Source organism: Argentina anserina, chromosome 6, assembly GCF_933775445.1.
Source record: "Argentina anserina chromosome 6, drPotAnse1.1, whole genome shotgun sequence".
NCBI lineage: Eukaryota > Viridiplantae > Streptophyta > Magnoliopsida > Rosales > Rosaceae > Argentina > Argentina anserina.
The window spans coordinates 6,036,435-6,053,553 of record NC_065877.1 but is presented as its reverse complement, the minus strand read 5'-3'; the positions used below and the strand labels follow the sequence as shown (position 1 = coordinate 6,053,553).

The 17,119-nt window shown below is 40.1% G+C and overlaps 2 protein-coding genes across 2 annotated transcripts; one reads left to right on the top strand and one right to left on the bottom strand.

Annotated features, from left to right (window-relative positions):
* Nucleotides 1–10,400: 10,400 nt before the first annotated feature.
* On the top strand, nt 10,401–13,084 carry LOC126796737 (LRR receptor-like serine/threonine-protein kinase EFR). The gene is made up of 7 exons (XM_050523476.1): nt 10,401–10,721; nt 10,892–11,136; nt 11,229–11,615; nt 11,804–11,886; nt 11,994–12,191; nt 12,578–12,939; nt 13,070–13,084. Exons 1-7 carry the CDS (start codon nt 10,401–10,403, stop codon nt 13,082–13,084), a joined length of 1,611 nt encoding a protein of 536 aa, XP_050379433.1.
* A 598-nt stretch (nt 13,085–13,682) lies between these two features.
* LOC126800573 (receptor-like protein 19) lies at nt 13,683–16,821 on the bottom strand. The gene is given in 5 exon segments (XM_050527954.1): nt 13,683–14,295; nt 15,067–15,238; nt 15,329–16,147; nt 16,520–16,779; nt 16,781–16,821. Coding segments are annotated over 5 exon segments (1,905 nt in total).
* Nucleotides 16,822–17,119: the final 298 nt, after the last annotated feature.

The window sequence follows — 17,119 nt, the reverse complement described above, 5'->3', positions numbered from 1 at the left end:
TTATATATATATATATATATGTTCATTTTGTTTCTAACACAAATTTGTAGTTCTTATTTTTCTTATATAAAGGTAATCTTTTTTAAAGAATTTCATATTTTTCTTAATGAAACCAAATGTTACCGCATAATATTGAGAACGAGAGATGCAAGAGGAGGGCAATCATGCATGGTACTTCTTGCCTACTCTCCTAGTCATAGTTGAAGAAATGTAGTACCCAATGCCTTCTGTAAACTACTCTAAAACTTCGAAGTAAAACGTGCATCTCGATCAGAAACAATAGAAATAAGAGCTCCATGAAGTCTCAATATTTCATCCACATATAACTTTCTAACACATCCACTGAGTACTTCATCGATACTGGAAGAAAGTGTGTCGACTTCGTCAATCGATCGACAATTACTCATATTACATCGTGACCCTTCCTGGACTTAGGCAGTCATGTCACAAAGTCCATAGAAATTTGCTCCCACTTCCAAAGAGGAATAGGCAATGACTTCAACATGCCAGCGGATCGATGATGCTCTGCCTTCACTTGCTGACAAGTAAAGCACTTTGATACGAACTCTGCCACATCTTTCTTTATTTCATTCCACCAGAATTGCCTACGGAGGTCTTTATATATCTTGGTCCTCCCTGGGTGCACTGTATAACTAGATCATTGTGCTGCACAAAAGACCTCCTCTTTGAGATCTGCACAATCTGGAACACACAATCTTGTCTCAAACCTCAAACCCCTATTGGATCTAACTCTCCACTCGAATGGACATTCATCAAGCGAAGCTACCACGAGATCTGCCAACTTAGCTCGTAAGAATCTATCTTGTGCCTGACCCTGAATGATCCTTGAGATTAATGTAGCCTGCATTGAGACACTACCAAGAAAGACCGTTGGTTCTCTTCCTAATTGTACAAGATCAAACTCAGATGCGGTCTCGAGTATAAGCCATTCTTGAACCATAAGAGAAGCTATCATACCCCTCGGTTTCCTACTCAAGGCATCGGCAACCACGTTTGCTTTTCCAGGATGGTACTCCAAGGTGAAGTCATAATCCTTAAGGAGTTTCATCTATCTCCTCTGTCTCATATTTTATTCCTTCTGTGAGAACATATACTTCAAACTCTTATGATCAGAAAAGAGTTGAAATTTCTCACTATACAAGTAATGCCTCCAAATTTTGAAGGCAAAACCAACTGCAGCGAGCTATAGATCGTGAGTGGGGTAGTTCTTCTCATGAACCTTTAACTATCTAGAGCCATAAGCAACCACACCTCCATGCTGCATCAACACACACCATAACCCTTGATGCCAAGTATCGCTATAAATGACATAACCACCCCCACTAGTGGGAATTGTCAACACTGGAGCCGTAGTCAATCTAGTCTTTAGTATGTTGAAGGCCTCCTCACATGTTTCTGTCCACGCAAACTGAACATTCTTCTTGGTCAACTTGGTCAAAGACTATGCAATACTAGAAAACCCTTCAAAGTAGATTGAAAATAATTCAAGTAGTAATTGCTTCCCAATCAAATCTCTAGAACTTCCACACGGAGGTACAAGCAAAATCTACATCATTTGTTCAGTAGCATCCATCTATAGACCTTGTTGTCATCACCAATACGGGGACATCAACATGAAGACTAATGTAATATAATACAAGCCATATGTTAATAAGTCTGATAGATATTAGTCAGTTAGTTATATGACTATATGAGCCATGATACTGTATTGTCATACAGTATGGAGCTATATAGTTTTGTCTTCTAAGCTGGCTTTTACAAGAACAAGCAACTTTCCAACAGCATGAAGAACTGTACATATTTGAGCTCCACGTTTGAGGAACAAATTGGAACCCACATGAACAGTGTACTATAGACTTGAATACGTCTATTGTATTTCTATGACCAGTAATGTCAAAACAGACAGAAATCTCTATGAGACCTGGAAAAATCTTTAATCATATCAATAACATGTGCTAATGTCACAACTTCTCAACTCTATCACTTTGGAATCAGAAGCTAAACTACTTAAGCATTGCAAATTAAATGCTCCAAAGGCACCTTCAAGCATGGAGATGGGTCAACCCTTCTCTGGAGCTAAAATATTGATAATCTGATATAGAACAGCAAGCCAACTGTGATTTTATATCTGATGAGTCACATTGTACATTGTCTTTCAAAGTCTTTTGCGCGCCTACCATGTCCAAACCAAAAATCAAACCTCTAAATTATATATATTGAACCTGATCCAGATATCAATTAAGTTCTAGTATTACTTGCTCCCGAACTAAAAATGTTTGGTCTCCAAATAAATGCAGCAAAAACCTTGAACTATCCATATTTTTTCAAGGCTTCAAGGATTTAAGAGGCTTGGAGGAAATAGATGTTTCGGGAAATGACTTATCTTGTAATGTACCTGATTTTTTTGGGCATCTTAGAACTCTTAAGCATCTAAATTTTTCTTACAACCATCTTGATTCTTGAGGGTGGGTTGCCAAAAGAAGGGATTTTTTTTCAAATGCAGCTGGTGTATCAGTTCTCGGAAATGGTAAGCTATGCGGTGGCATCCCAGAATTACTTCTACCTGCATGCTCCTGCAGCAAGCCTCAATCATCTCCAGGATTACTTGCCGCAGAAGCCATAATCCCCCTAAGTTTAATTGCATTAAGCCTCAATCATCTCACATTGTTGACCCCTTGTTGCTCACTGAAAGTGATGAGAGAGTGTCCAGAAAGAGGAATAAACAATCAGGATCCTGATCTAGTCAAACGAAGAGGAGAGGAATGCTTGGTTTCCGTTATGCACATATGAGTCTTATGCTCGTCAATATCACCAAGCTAGAGAACAGATGTTTAAGGATTTCATTGTCAACAAGCTGAAGGATATTAGAGCGTCCTATCTAAAAGTACGAAGGAGGAGCTAGAAGGTACATGACCACCTTACTAAATCTCAATATATACCTCTATCTATAATAGTATTCATAAAATGCAGGAGAAATTATCTGAATAAGGCCATAAGGGTAGTAGCTGTTATAATGTAATGTTAAATGAATGCAGCATTTAATATGAAAAAACAAGAGAACGAATGTGTCTTCATCCTGGGGGTTTGTACTTCACCTCAACCAAATGCACACCATTGTCTTATAATATGAAAGCTAATCACTTCTACTACATATATATAGAAAAAAGTTTTTTCAATGTAAAAATTGCTGCAGTACCTTGTGAATATAGCATTGACATGAAGATTGAAATTGTAGTATTGATAGTGCAGTATGTAAAGCTATGGATAGAAAATGTAAATGGGTAGAAATGGTAGAATAGAACCTGTGTCTAGCATAGAAATGAAAAACAAGGGTGAGGAAGCTTCAGTATGCAGAATATTTTATCAACAAACTCAGACAAATTAAATGGAGAAGGAAACACTGACCAACTCAGACCAAGTATGAGGATGCATCATTGTAGACTTGTCACCAAAGCAACCCAAGTAAAAATCGCTACAATATTAATCAAATAGCATATGCTAATTACATTAATTGATTGCTAATTACACACAATCTGCTTTATATATAACCCAATAAATCATTCCCACAAATCCCACAAATCACATCTGTGATTTGCTCCTTAAATCACCTCTGTGATTTCTTCCTTAAATCACGTTAACACTCCCCCTCAAGTTGGCCCATACACATCAACCATGTCCAACTTGCTAAGTGAGTCATAAAAGGCATTCTTACACACTATTTTTGTGAGCATATCGGCAAGTTGCTCTTCTGTAAGAACAAAAGGAAAACTAATGATCTTCGCGTCTAGCTTCTCTTTTATAAAGTGACGATCAACCTCCACATGTTTTGTACGATCATGTTGCACATGATTCTGTGAGATATCAATAGCTGCTTTGTTGTCACAGTACAACTTCATAGCACACTTAGGCTTAATACCCAAGTCTTATAGCAAATTTCTAAGCCATAACAATTTGCACACTCCTTGAGCCATACCTCTGTATTCTGCTTCAGCACTAGATCGAGCTACCACTTTTTATTTCTTACTCTTCCATGTAACAAGATTACCCCCAACAAAGGTAAAGTATCCTGATGTGGATCTCCGATCTGTAATATTTCAAGCTCAGTCTGCATCTGTGAAGCCACAAACCTCAAGGATATTATTGTGATTAAAGAACATTACTCCTCTCTCTGGAGCTGACTTCAAGTACCTCAAAATCCTTACAACAATATTCATGTGGTCCACACTGGGATTATGCATGAACTGACTCACTACACTTACTGCATACGCAACATCTGGTCTAGTATGTGATAAATAAATTAGGCGTCTAACTAGCCTCTGATAACGAGGTTTTTCAGTAGACACTTGATCTGGATACTCTGCTAATCGATGGTTTTGCTCAATAGGAGTATCAATGGAAGTGCAATCCAACATATATGTCTCTGTTAGTAGATCAAGGATGTACTTCCTCTGACACAGATAGATACCATCACTTCCACGGGCTACCTCAATGCCCAAGAAGTACTTGAGTGTACCTAGGTCCTTCATCTCAAACTCTGTGGCTAGCTGTTTCTGTGATCTATCCACCTCAACAGTATTATTTCCTAGTAACTATCATATCATCAACATATATGATTAGGGCTATTACCTTCCCTTGTTGATGTTTGAGAAATAACGTGTGGTCTGAATTACTATGTCTATAGCCAATTTTCCTCATAAACTGTGAGAATCTTCCAAACCAAGCACAAGGTGACTGTTTAAGACCATACAAAGACTTTCTCAATCTACATACAAAGTTACTTGGAGAAGCGGCCACATATCCAGGTGGAAGATCCATGTACACTTCCTCTGTTAGTTCTCCATGAAGGAATGCATTCTTAACATCAAACTGTCTAAGTGGTCAGTTTAAGTTAGCAGCAAAAGAGAGCAATACCCGAATAATGTTTATCTTTGCAACATGTGCAAATGTCTCATAGTTTATGTCATATGTCTGGGTAAACCCCTTTGCTACTAGGCATGCTTTATACCGGCTCACTGACCCATCTGGATTATGCTTCACTGTAAACACCCAACGACATCCCACAACCTTCTTGCCATGTGGTGGAGATACAAGCTCCCAAGTATCGTTCTTTTCTAATGCTTCCATCTCTTCCTCCATTGCTTTCCTCCATTTTGGATATCCCAATGCATCCTGCACTTTGTTAGTTACTGATACAATAGATATTTGATTCACAAATGACTCATATGACTTAGACAATCTTTTGGTAGATATAAAATTTGCCACAAGATACTTTGCTTTAGCCTGAAGGATAGGTTCATATTTTTTTATTGGCTGACCCCGAGTATACCTATTTGGCAAGACATATTGTCTACTATGAGCCTCACTAATATTAGTCCTAATATAATGACTAACCTCAGATGAGTGATCTTCTGTACCAGGAAAGCATTGGTTAGGTAGATAAACAACAGTACGGGAGACATGAGGAGCAGTTGTGTTGTCATCTTCTGGGTCCTGATTCTCCGGAGTGACTATACCGTAATCATTTGGTGGTACCTGTATAGCTGACACATTAGTAATCTCAACGGAACCTATCACCATATGTACTGGCTCACTTGTCTCCCCCTCTCCATGATACAGCTCTTCAAAATATGAATTCTCCCCCTGAAGAGTAGTATCAGAAGAGGTAAAATAGCCTATGTCCTTAAAAAAAGGTAACATTCATAGTGACATAGTACTTCCTAGTAGGTGGATGATAACAGCGGTACCCTTTCTGATGTCCTCCATATCCAACAAACACACATTTAATTGTCCGGACATTCAACTTAGATCTATGATGTTGTGGAAGATGGACAAAAGCAACACAACCGAAAACACGGGCATGAAGAGTAAGAAAATAGGGTAATGAGACATGAGATGTAAGCACCTCATATGGAACTTTTCCCTGAAAGACACTAGATGGAAGACGATTAATGAGGTGGGCGGAAGTTATGACAACATCACCCCAAATGTATTTAGGCATATGGGCACTAAAAAGAATACACCGAGCCATATCAAGTAAATGACGATTTTTCCTTTCAAAAACGCCATTCTGCTCAGGTGTTTAAGGACATGTGGTTTGATGAATAATTCAGTGTGTGGTAAAGAATTCCTGAAAGACATGATTCACATATTCCCCCCCCCCCCCCATTATCAGAACAAAGAACTCTAATTGTTGCATTATATTTGGATTGGGCATTGGTATAGAAGGCTTGAAAAGCCGAAAAAACCTCATCTTTGGTTTTAAGAAGAGCAATCCATGGTTTTAAGAAGAACAATCATCAATAAAAAACACATAATACTGCATTCCGGACACAGTAGACTTTTTGGAGGGTTCCCAAACATCAGAATTAATTAATTCAAAAGGAAAAGTACTTTTATTAGAAGTACTAGGGGAATAAGTAGATCGATGACTCTTGCCCAAAACAAATGTCTCACAACGTAAAGAAGACTCATCCACACTAATAAACAAAGTATGTGTGGATTTTTTCATAACACTAAAAGATAGATGCCCTAAGCGACGATGTCATAACCAAACTTCACTTAGCTTGTCAGAAGTGGAAATTAAAGCGGTCCGAGACTGTGCCCTTGGTTTCTCCCTTGCATATGTCTAATCCAGATGAAACAACCGGCCTCTCAGATACCCCCGACCAATGAACTCTCCGGTGAGAAAATCCTGAAATATCACATACATAGAAAAAAATGTCACATAACACTTAGCGCCAGTGTTCAATTGTGGGACAAAGAGCAAATGATGAGATAAAGCAGGTACATATAACACATTGTGAAGCTCTATTATAGGAGTAATACGAACTGATCTTGCCCCTAACACAGGGAATGCCTCACCATTAACATTAGTAACATAGGGTACTGGTGGAGGAGACAATATGGTAAAATAAGATTTGTCATAAGTCATATGATCAGACGCACCAGAATCAATAATTCATGTATCAAAACTAAAAAAGTTAGAAATATGTAAAGCCATACCAATTTTACCATGACCAGCTATGGATGCGGTAGGTGTTGCTCCTCCTGCTGTATGATGATCATGTCCAACCACACCATAGATATCTGGTTCCTGGATGAATTGAATAGCTGCTTTCGCCTTGTGACGATAATTAGGCCTTTTAGGCCTAAGGTATGGATACAACTTCCAACAGGTCACACGAGCATGGTTAGTATCATGAAAATAAGAGCAAGGAGGGCAGGGTTGATGCCCGAAGCCGGTGGTGGGCCTTGCTGATGAAGTGGAGCCAAAGTGGCTAGCAGAAGGGATGGTGCTGGAGATCTAGCATGAACAGTAAGGCTGAAACTACAACTTGTGTCTGATGAAGACTCTCCTGGTGAGACTCATCCTTACGGATATATGTGAAAGTGGTAATTAGGCTAGGGGGTTCGATCTTTCTGAGCAATTCTCATTTCGCACTGTTATGCTTTGCATCAAGACCTCTCAGGAAATGGTGAACTCGCCCAAGCTCCTTCTCTTTTTGGTACCAAACAATATCCTCCTGATGCTTGATCATGCAAGGACATCTCATATCAATCTCAGCCCAAATATTTTTCAGTTTGGTGAAATATTGTGCCACTGGTTGTCCATCCTGTTGCATCGCCAAAGTTATGCACATTAACTCATGAACCTGTATGAAATCAGAGTCATTAGTATATAAGCCTTCTAGTGTTTGTCATATTGTCTGCGCAGTGGTACATGCCTCAACCATATCAACGATCTCGTCATTCATAGCTTTCACAAGACTGACATGACAAGACCATCATCGTCGTCCCACTTAGTGTAGGCAATAATATCATCTTTACTAGGAGCCGTAGTTACTCCGGTTACATGGCCCATCTTGTGCATGCCTCAAAGATGAGCGGCCATAATTCTCTTCCATTTACGGAAATTGGTTTCGTTGAGTTTGGCGCCCCCAAAGGAACCACTTTCAGAAATTTTGACAGATACTTCAAATTTTGGAAAGTTATTGATCCGAGAACTTTATGTGTTGTCTCCAGAACCCATTGAAAAGCAGGATTGATGCAGCGGAAACACAAAAAAAACGTTTTTGAACCTGTCTTGGGTGCACCTGCACTATCGGTGAACCTACACTGACAACCAAGACCACAAAATTCGGGTCGAATGCAGACCGGATCGGGCTGAATTCAGGTCGGATCCGGTCGAACGTGTGTCGGGTCAGATCGAACGCGGGGCGGGTCGGGTCGAATACGGGGCGGAAATTCACCGAATTTTCTTGAAAACAGTCGGAGAGGAGGGCGTTGTCGGAGGTGGAGCGCGACCGGGTAGAGAGATCACCGGAGAGGAGAGGAGACGGCAGAGGGCAGCGGGGAACGGTGGGCTTCGTCGGAGCAGAGAGTGCGATGTCGTCAGTGGTAGGCGTCGTCGGACGTGACCATCGGAGAGCAGAGGAGACGACCGAGCAGAGGGAAGCGGCGAAGGATGAGCGGAAATCCTCGTCGTCGAGCTACGTCCTCGTCGGATTCGGGTTCAGGTCGAGAATGTCTGCGTCGTCGTCGCTGCTCGTCGTCCTCATCGGATACCTAGATTTCACGACCTCCGTGCTTCCGCGGTGGGGGACGCGGCTTCCACGCATCAAGGCGTCGTCGGCGGTGGCAAGACGAAGGACGGCAATACGGACGGCGGCAAGACAGAAATGGAAGCAGTTCTTCCACGGCCAAAAAACCCAGAAAAACAGAGGCTCGGCTCTGATACCAAATCAAATGGCATATTCTAATTACATTAATTGATTGCTAATTACACATAATCTGCTCTATATATAACACAATAAATTATTCCCACAAATCACGTTCGTGATTTCTTCCTTAAATCACGCTAACAATATTAGTTTGGATTCAGCCTATTTTGGTCATAAGAGAACTTCCATTCCAGGCAAGAAGGCAAGGAAAAACAAATAGAAGAAGCCAAAACTAGCAACAAGAGATAAGGAAACCGAAACCTACGAAGCATAAACAAAGAAAACAGAAACTAAGAAGCAGCCAAAGCGTTCATTCTTAATTCTCAAACCCAACACTTTAGAAAACCACTGAGAAGTAGTGAAAGGGAAAACCCTGTCTTTGCTAACCACAAGGTCTGGGGTTCAAATCCACGCACGAGCTCAGGTGGCCAGCCTAGGGTTTAGTCCGACTCTGCTGAGATACCATGCATGAGTGATGAGTGTGTGTTACCTAATCTAACTAAAACTAACCCCCAATCACAAAAAAAGACCCACCACTTTAGAAACAGCTTAGTTTCAATTCAGTAAGCAAACAATAAATGTAGTTTACTAGTGCCTAGTAGGCTAGTACTCATCTTTAGTTGCACTTAAATTTTTAAACCAACACCAACTCGAGTTTTTAGAGCTTCATGTCAGTTATGTTTGGTGATGTAAGATTGAATTCTGCACTATATATTGTAATCGAAAAGTAAAAATCAGCAATGTGTATGAAACCAAAATGTATCGCAGTCTCTTTCAATTAAAGAAGTCACATTTGATAATAGAATACAGCTGGTTTTAATCTTCAGAAGCAAAAAAGCAGTAAAAGTAAGAGAGTATTTGTACCTGGGTATCACGAACTCAAGAAGTACAGCCGTACAGGCCATCCATGGATAGACGACAAAAAATTGGGGTTTTTTGTACTCTTTTTAGCAAGACCAAAACGGCGGCGTTTGGTTCAGAAAAGTATACATACTGAGTCAAAACGGCGCCGTGTTGTGTATTAGCACTAGTTTAAATTTTTAAAGCTTTCTATTTTCTTGGTAGAAAAAAGCTTGAAGCTTGGATTCCGGAGAAGTGGAAACAGAGAGAGCCGTCGGCAATTTCATACCTTTAGCTTGGGTAAAGTTTCAGACTTTGCATTGCTATTTTGGGTATTCTTGCATTGGGGTTCATTATTTACTCTGCTACTGCTTCGAAGATTGAACAGTTGCCAAAATAAGTAGAGGGTGTGATTTGAAGCTTGCAAGCTTTCATTTTTATGCAAATTATGATATTTATTAGACCCAATAAGTAGCTGGATTGAACAACCTTGTATGCAGCTATTTAGAACTGTCATAGTCGATTTGAAAATGGTTGAAATCAACTCTATACCTACATTGCCAACAATCATAAGAGAATTCACATTGCAGCAGGCCCTTAACCTTTAATGTGCCCCAGTTCCCAACTAGAATCCAATCTCCATAATGAAATTGAAATTCCTGGACCATTGCTTGGTAACCCTAGTTCAACATTGACAGAGTATTAATTGCTTCCTCCTTTAGAGAAATCTGTGTTTCGGAAAAAAAAAAGATGAAGTATTCATGTACTTATTCCAGCCAGAATTTGTGGAAATTGATTCTAGGGGTCATTCTTGTGGGCATGAACGCAGGTGGTCTTGAATCTGCAGCACTGCTGGCTTTTGGAAATGAATCTGATCACCTAGCATTACTGGACTTCAAGAGGAGAATTACTGAAGACCCTCTTGGCATCATGAGCTCATGGAATAAATCCATAAACTTCTGCAGTTGGATTTGCGTTACATGCAACGATTCCAACAAAAGGGTCATCATTTTGAACCTGGATGCTCAACAACTGGTAGGCTCTATACCACCTTCTATGGGAAATCTTACTAATCTTACTGGTATCAACCTGAGAAACAACAGCTTTCATGGTGAACTTCCACAAGAAATGGGGTGTCTAGTAAACCTCCAATATCTGATTATATCGTATAATTCATTTGGAGGATTCCTCCTAATATATCTCACTGTACACAACTTAGAGTGCTCAATGTTTTCTTCAATCACCTTATTGGGCCGATTCCGGTGGAACAAAGTTCATTGGTTGATTTAACTGTTATATGGCTTGCTAAGAACAATCTCACAGGAAGAATTCCATATTGGATAGGAAATTGGTCATCTATGTATGGACTCTCTCTTGGCAGTAACAGTTTGCAAGGAAGCATACCGGATGAGCTTGGGTGTCTAAAGGGCTTGGGACTACTCATACTTGATGATAACAATCTGTCTGGTATGGTTCCTTCTTCAATCTATAATATTTCTTCCATATACACTTTTAGTGTTGCTGTGAACCAGCTGCATGGAGAGCTACTCCAAATGTGGGCATTACTCTTCCTCATCTCGAAACATTTATCGGTGGACTCCACATATTCACATGAACTATTCCTGCATCCTTGTCAAATGCTTCTAGACTTCAGCTTCTTGACTTTGGTGATAATGGTTTCACTGGAAAGCTTCCTGAAAGGTTTGGAAACTTGCGTGGCTTAATTAGACTGAACTTTGGCATAAACAGACTGGGAAGTGGGAAAGCTGGTGACCTGAATTTTCTCAATTCCTTGGCTAATTGTACTAGTCTTGAGTCCTTGGGGGTTAGCCTTAATCGCTTTGGAGGAGAATTACCAGCATCCATGGCTAACCTTTCTACCCAACTGAAATTTCTTATTCTGGGTAGCAATTTGATACATGGGGGGATCCCTATGGGCCTTGGAAATCTTGTAAACTTGACCGCTTTGGGATTAGAAGTAAACTTTCTGACTGGCTATGTCCCTGAAGAGATTGGGAAGCTCCGGAACCTAGGGTACCGCATCTGAATCATAATACTTTTTCAGGTCCAATTCCATCCTCCTTAGGTAATTTGATTTCATTGACAAGGCTCTACATGCAGAACAATAAAATCGAGGGATGTATACCACCAAGTCTTGGTAATTGCCGAAATCTTCTGATACTTAACCTTTCTAGTAACAATCTAACTGGGACATAACCTAGGGAGGTAGTGGCAATCAAATCCCTTGCGATTTCTTTGACCATGTCTAACAACTCTCTGACTGGTTCACTACCATCTGAAGTGGGTGATTAGGTAAATCTCGCAGAGCTAGACGTATCAGGAAACTAATTATCAGGTGAAATCCCCAAAACCCATGCAATTGTTTTAGTTTGGAACGCCTGCTTTTGGAAGGTAATGAATTCAGTGGAGAAATTCCTCAGTCTCTGGAAACATTGAGAGGCTTGGAAGAGTTGGATATTTCATGTAACAACTTATCTGGTCAGCTTCCTGAATTTGTAGGTGGATTTAGATCTCTAAAGCTTCTCAATCTTTCTCACAAGGATTTTGAGGGTGAATTGCCTAAAGAAGGAATCTTTTCAAATGCAACTGGTATCTCAGTGCTTGGAAATGATAAGCTTTGTGGTGGAATTCCACTAATATGGTAGCTCATGTTGGTGACTTTGGATTAGCAAGGTTCCTCTGGAAGAACCAAATAATTCCTCCAAAACTGAGGCCATGTCTACAGGGTTATAGGCAACATTCCTCCAGGTATGGCACTTTTTTTTTTTTGCCATGGGTATGGCAGTTCTTTATATTCCCAAAATTCATTAGAAAACCAAATTTCCCACATCAATGTCTGAAATGCGAACTTAGTTTGATAATAATTTAATTTATGGCATTGAATGGCAGAGTATGGCATGGGAGGTCAGGTTTCCATTCTGGGAGATATATATAGCTACGGAATACTGGTGCTGGAAGCCTGGAATTGTTCACAGGAAAAAGACCTACTGATGACATGTTCAAAGATGATCTAAGCATTCACCAATTTGCAGCCATGGCTTCGCTTCATCATGTCATGGACATAGCTGACCATTCATTGCTCCTTGAAGGAAATGACAAGGATGATGTTAACATATTCGACAATGACATACAAGAAAGACCAATAATCAGATACCAGGATCGCTCCCAAGTCAACATAAAAGGATTGGAGGAATGCTTGGTGTCGGTGATACAGATTGGACTTTTATCCTCTGCATTGTTACCAAGAGAGCGGATGCTTATGGATATCACTGCCAACAAAATGAAGGCAATCAGAGACTTTATCTCAATTGAAGAAGCGGCAGCAGCCAGTAACCAAGTTTGTCACCTATCTCTATATAACCTCATTTATACAGTTGTGTTTGAAAATGAATTCTGTGAGAGGACTAAAATTGTTGCAAGTTTCATACTGATGATGGCATTTCACCTGTTAATGCATTATCGGACAGGTCGAGGACATGTAAGGATTTCAATTCGCCTATTTCCTCAGGTATTGGTCTGTTGAACTTGTTGCATGAGAGGTCAATCAAGGTGAAGACAGTTAGAAATTTTACCAGCGGCATATCTATCCCTTTGCTGGTCTCTATCTGTATGAATGTAAGTATATAACAGTGCTTCCCCAGTTTTAAATAACACCAATCCATCTGTCTAAAGAAGTTCAGAATGAGTAGTTCAAATGTTATTATCTGAGTTAAAAGTGATGTTATCTCCAAATCTTCATCCCTTCAGCACATTTCATGGGTTAAAGCTTCAGAGTGAGTAGTATTGTAGTAATACAGCTTTCATAACAGCGTTTCAAACTTTCAACCAAGACTTTCAGTGAATCAGTGTGTCGTTATATCCAATCATTTGAATACTTGCAAAAGCAAGACAAAACCATAACATTTTATACTTGAACCAGCTCATCACCAGAAAGTATTCCTTCAATATTACAAAGATGACTATGGCAGAATTAAATTTACATCTGATTGCAGAAGCACGTTCTTATTTTTTAGTCACAGCACCAGGGTGAACCATGAGCTATAGATATTCAGACTAGCTGCACAGCTTTTCACAATCCTTTCAACGCCTCCCGTACCTTTGATGGATGGAAACATGTCTTCTGTGATTGCCAAATCTTTGTTCAAGCTGTGGGAATACCCTAACAAGCATGTTATACATAGCCATGTAATACCACTGCCTCCATCTCTTGCATATGAATAATGACGCAATGGCAACTCCAAAGCCAGATGCAAATCCAATTTCAACACTGATAACATCCCAATCAACCTTATGTCCAGAAACTTGAGTACTTCCTTCTGTTGGTGGTGATGTTCCCGCTGAGTTGTCTTCTGTCAAAGGAGGCCCCCATAGATTTTCATTTCCTCCAAATGAAGATTTTGGAAATGTCGAAAACTGAGTACTTGATGGAATTTCGCCCACAAGTTGATTATTAGAGAGATTTAAGACCGAAAGGAAAGTAAGCTTTGCCAACTCTGGTGAAATTTCACCACTCAGCTTGTTCTGGGAGAGGTCTAAGGACTCAAGTACCTGCAAGTTACTTAATGATGATGGGATTGCACCTGTGAAAGCATTATTAGACAAATTGAGGACTCGTAGTGATTTGAATCCTCCGATTTCCTCAGGTATTGATCCATTGAACTTGTTGCATGAGAAATCAATCAAGGTGAAAACAGTTAGAATCTTTGCCAGGTCCATCTGGAAACCTTTGCTGCTAACTGTAACCGCATCTCGGTAGCTAATCAGATAGTGCATACCTCCTTGCATTCCAAGGTAGTAGCGATATGGAGCAGCATTATCTTTGTTGGCTATCATAGTTTTCCAGGTTGATAAGAATTCTCCAGATACTTCACCACCAAAATTATTGTCAGCTAGGTCTATAATCTGAAGCATTGGCCAGGCACCATTAGTCTTCGAACAACTGGTGGATCCATAAAAGTAATTGGACCGCAAACTTAGGAGGCGTAAGGTGGGTATGTTCTTCAGAAAACATGGAAATGTATCTGTTATCTGATTGTATCCGAGGTTTAAAATCTCCAACTTTGTGCAGTTCACAAGAGATTTCGGAAGCTGGCCTTCAAAATGATTTTCACTTGGGTCTAGACGTCCCAAGTTACACTGCTGAGGTAATACAACATTAGTAACACTGTTTCCACTCAAATCAAGTACTTGAAGGCTACTCATTGTGGTGAAGCACTGAGGAAGCGTGCCGGTGAAGGAATTACTGGATAGATCGAGAACCTCAAGAGATGCTGAATTGCAAATTGATCCAGGAATGATCCCGCTGAGATTGTTGTTTGCAACAGATAAATATGAGGTCTGCCTAGAGAAATTTGCACCAGTTGGTATGCCAGAGCTGAAGTTATTGTTGGAGTAATCCAGATAATAAGAATAGAATTTTGGGATCTGCCCTTGAAGCCTGTTGTAACTAAGGTCCAGCAACCATGGAGATGTCACATTGAGTAAAGGACATTCTATAATTTGTAGAGAGTTACAGGAAAGGTTCAGCTGGTGAAGATTAAGCTTCCAAATCCAGTTAGGTATCATGCCATGTATCAAGTTATTTGAAAGGTCAAGAAATGCCAAGCCAGCTTGATTTCTCAATAAATCAGGGAATGCTGTCAACTTTCCTGAAGCCAGCTTCAATTGAAAAAGCTGAGGAAATGAGGAATATGAGGAATTGGCAGCATCATAAGTAAGCACCAAGCTATTCTCTGAAAGATAAAGAATCTGAAGATTTATGAGCTGGTGAAGACGATCAAGAGGAAATGGGCCATTGAGACTGTTTGAGTTTAGAAGAAGTCCCTTGAGTCCTCGAAGATTAAATATAGACATTGGTATTGGTCCTTCTAGATTGTTGTCACTTAAGTCAACATTTTCCAACAAGTAAGAGGCATTGCAAATTTGAGGGAATTGGCCTGAGAATTGATTGTGACCAAGATCTAAGCTCTTGAGCAAGGGAAGACAAAACAAAGAAGTTGGTAGACTCCCTTGGAGCATATTATCACTCAGGTTGATAGTCACTAGGCTAGTAAGGTTTTGCCACTGAGTGCAGCTAATATGACCATTTAGATCATTTGCATTCAGTTTTATTTCGGCTAGATTTTTTGCTCTACTGAAGCATGGAATTGAACCGCTAAACTGATTCCCAGACAAGTCTATATGAACCAATTTTGTAAGGTTTCCCATTGACCTTGGAATTGATCCTGTAAATTTACATCCTAAAAGATTTATTGTTGACAACATATTGAGGTTCCTAATGGAGTCAGGTATGACTCCTGAAAAGTTTGTCGCCAATAGATTCAAGGACTGAAGAGATGCATTCTTCGAAAACTCAGGCAAGGAACCACCAAGATCATAGTTATAGGAAAGGTCAATAGTTTGTAAAGAAGGTACCTGAATGATCTCTTTTGGAAATGTTCCCTGCAAGCGACAGCTTCTGAGACTCAAGGTAGTCAAGTTTGTAAAGTTGGCAATGAATCCAGGAATGGGAGACGCTATCGTGTTCAAATCCAATCGCAGCACAGCTAGAGATGAGAGCTTAGCCAGGGACTTGTCAATAGGGCCTGAAAGCTGACAGTTGGATAAGCTCAACACCTTCAGGTTTGGCAGTAATGATGATATGGCGAGGGACCAGTCACTCCCTTGTGACACTATATTCACATTGTCAAGATATAACTCTCTAAGTTGTGTGAGATTCTGAACCAGCGAGCTCAAACTCTGGATTTCAAGTCCTTGATTATAGGAAAAATCAAGGATAACCAACTTTGCCAAGACCGATATCTCAATGGGAATTTTCCCTCCATAACCAGCAGTGGATAAGTCTAAGTACCTCAAACTTGTGAGCTTTCCAGTTGCAGCTGGAATTTGAGAGCCAGCCAAGTTGTTAAACGCCAAACTGAGGCTTTGAAGATGCTGAAGATCAAACAAACTGCTAGAGTTGTCAATTCCACCTGAGATATACTCATGACTGACGTCAAGACCAATAACACTGCCATTAGTACTGCAAGCTACACCAGGCCAAGAACAACAGTCGGTTCTAGAATCCCATGCTACAAGCTTGGAGGAAAGAGAAGAATTAAACAGAAGGCGGCTCTTGAAATTGAGCAATGTTAGTTGCTGGTCTCTGGTGCACTGCTGGCTGTGAACTGCTGTGAACTGCTGTGATCAAGAAAAGGAAGAAAGGCAGCAGAGTCTTCATTGTAGTTAAGATGTTGGGGTATGATGAAGGAACGCATTGCTGCTAATGGTTGAAAGTGGAATTATATGAATACATGTAAAGCCGAAAGTAGTTCGTAACTGAATTACAATACCGGTGGCTATATGTATCAGTAGTATTGGTAAAAGTTAAGAATTTAATAAGGCAACTAGAAGAAAGTAGCTTTGAAAGAGTCACGGTTTTATGATCTTTTTGCAGAAATCAATTGTACAAAGAATATCTATATATAGTTATATACAAGCAGCTTTGCTTGAATTTTCTTCGAAGCTGGAGATCTCTA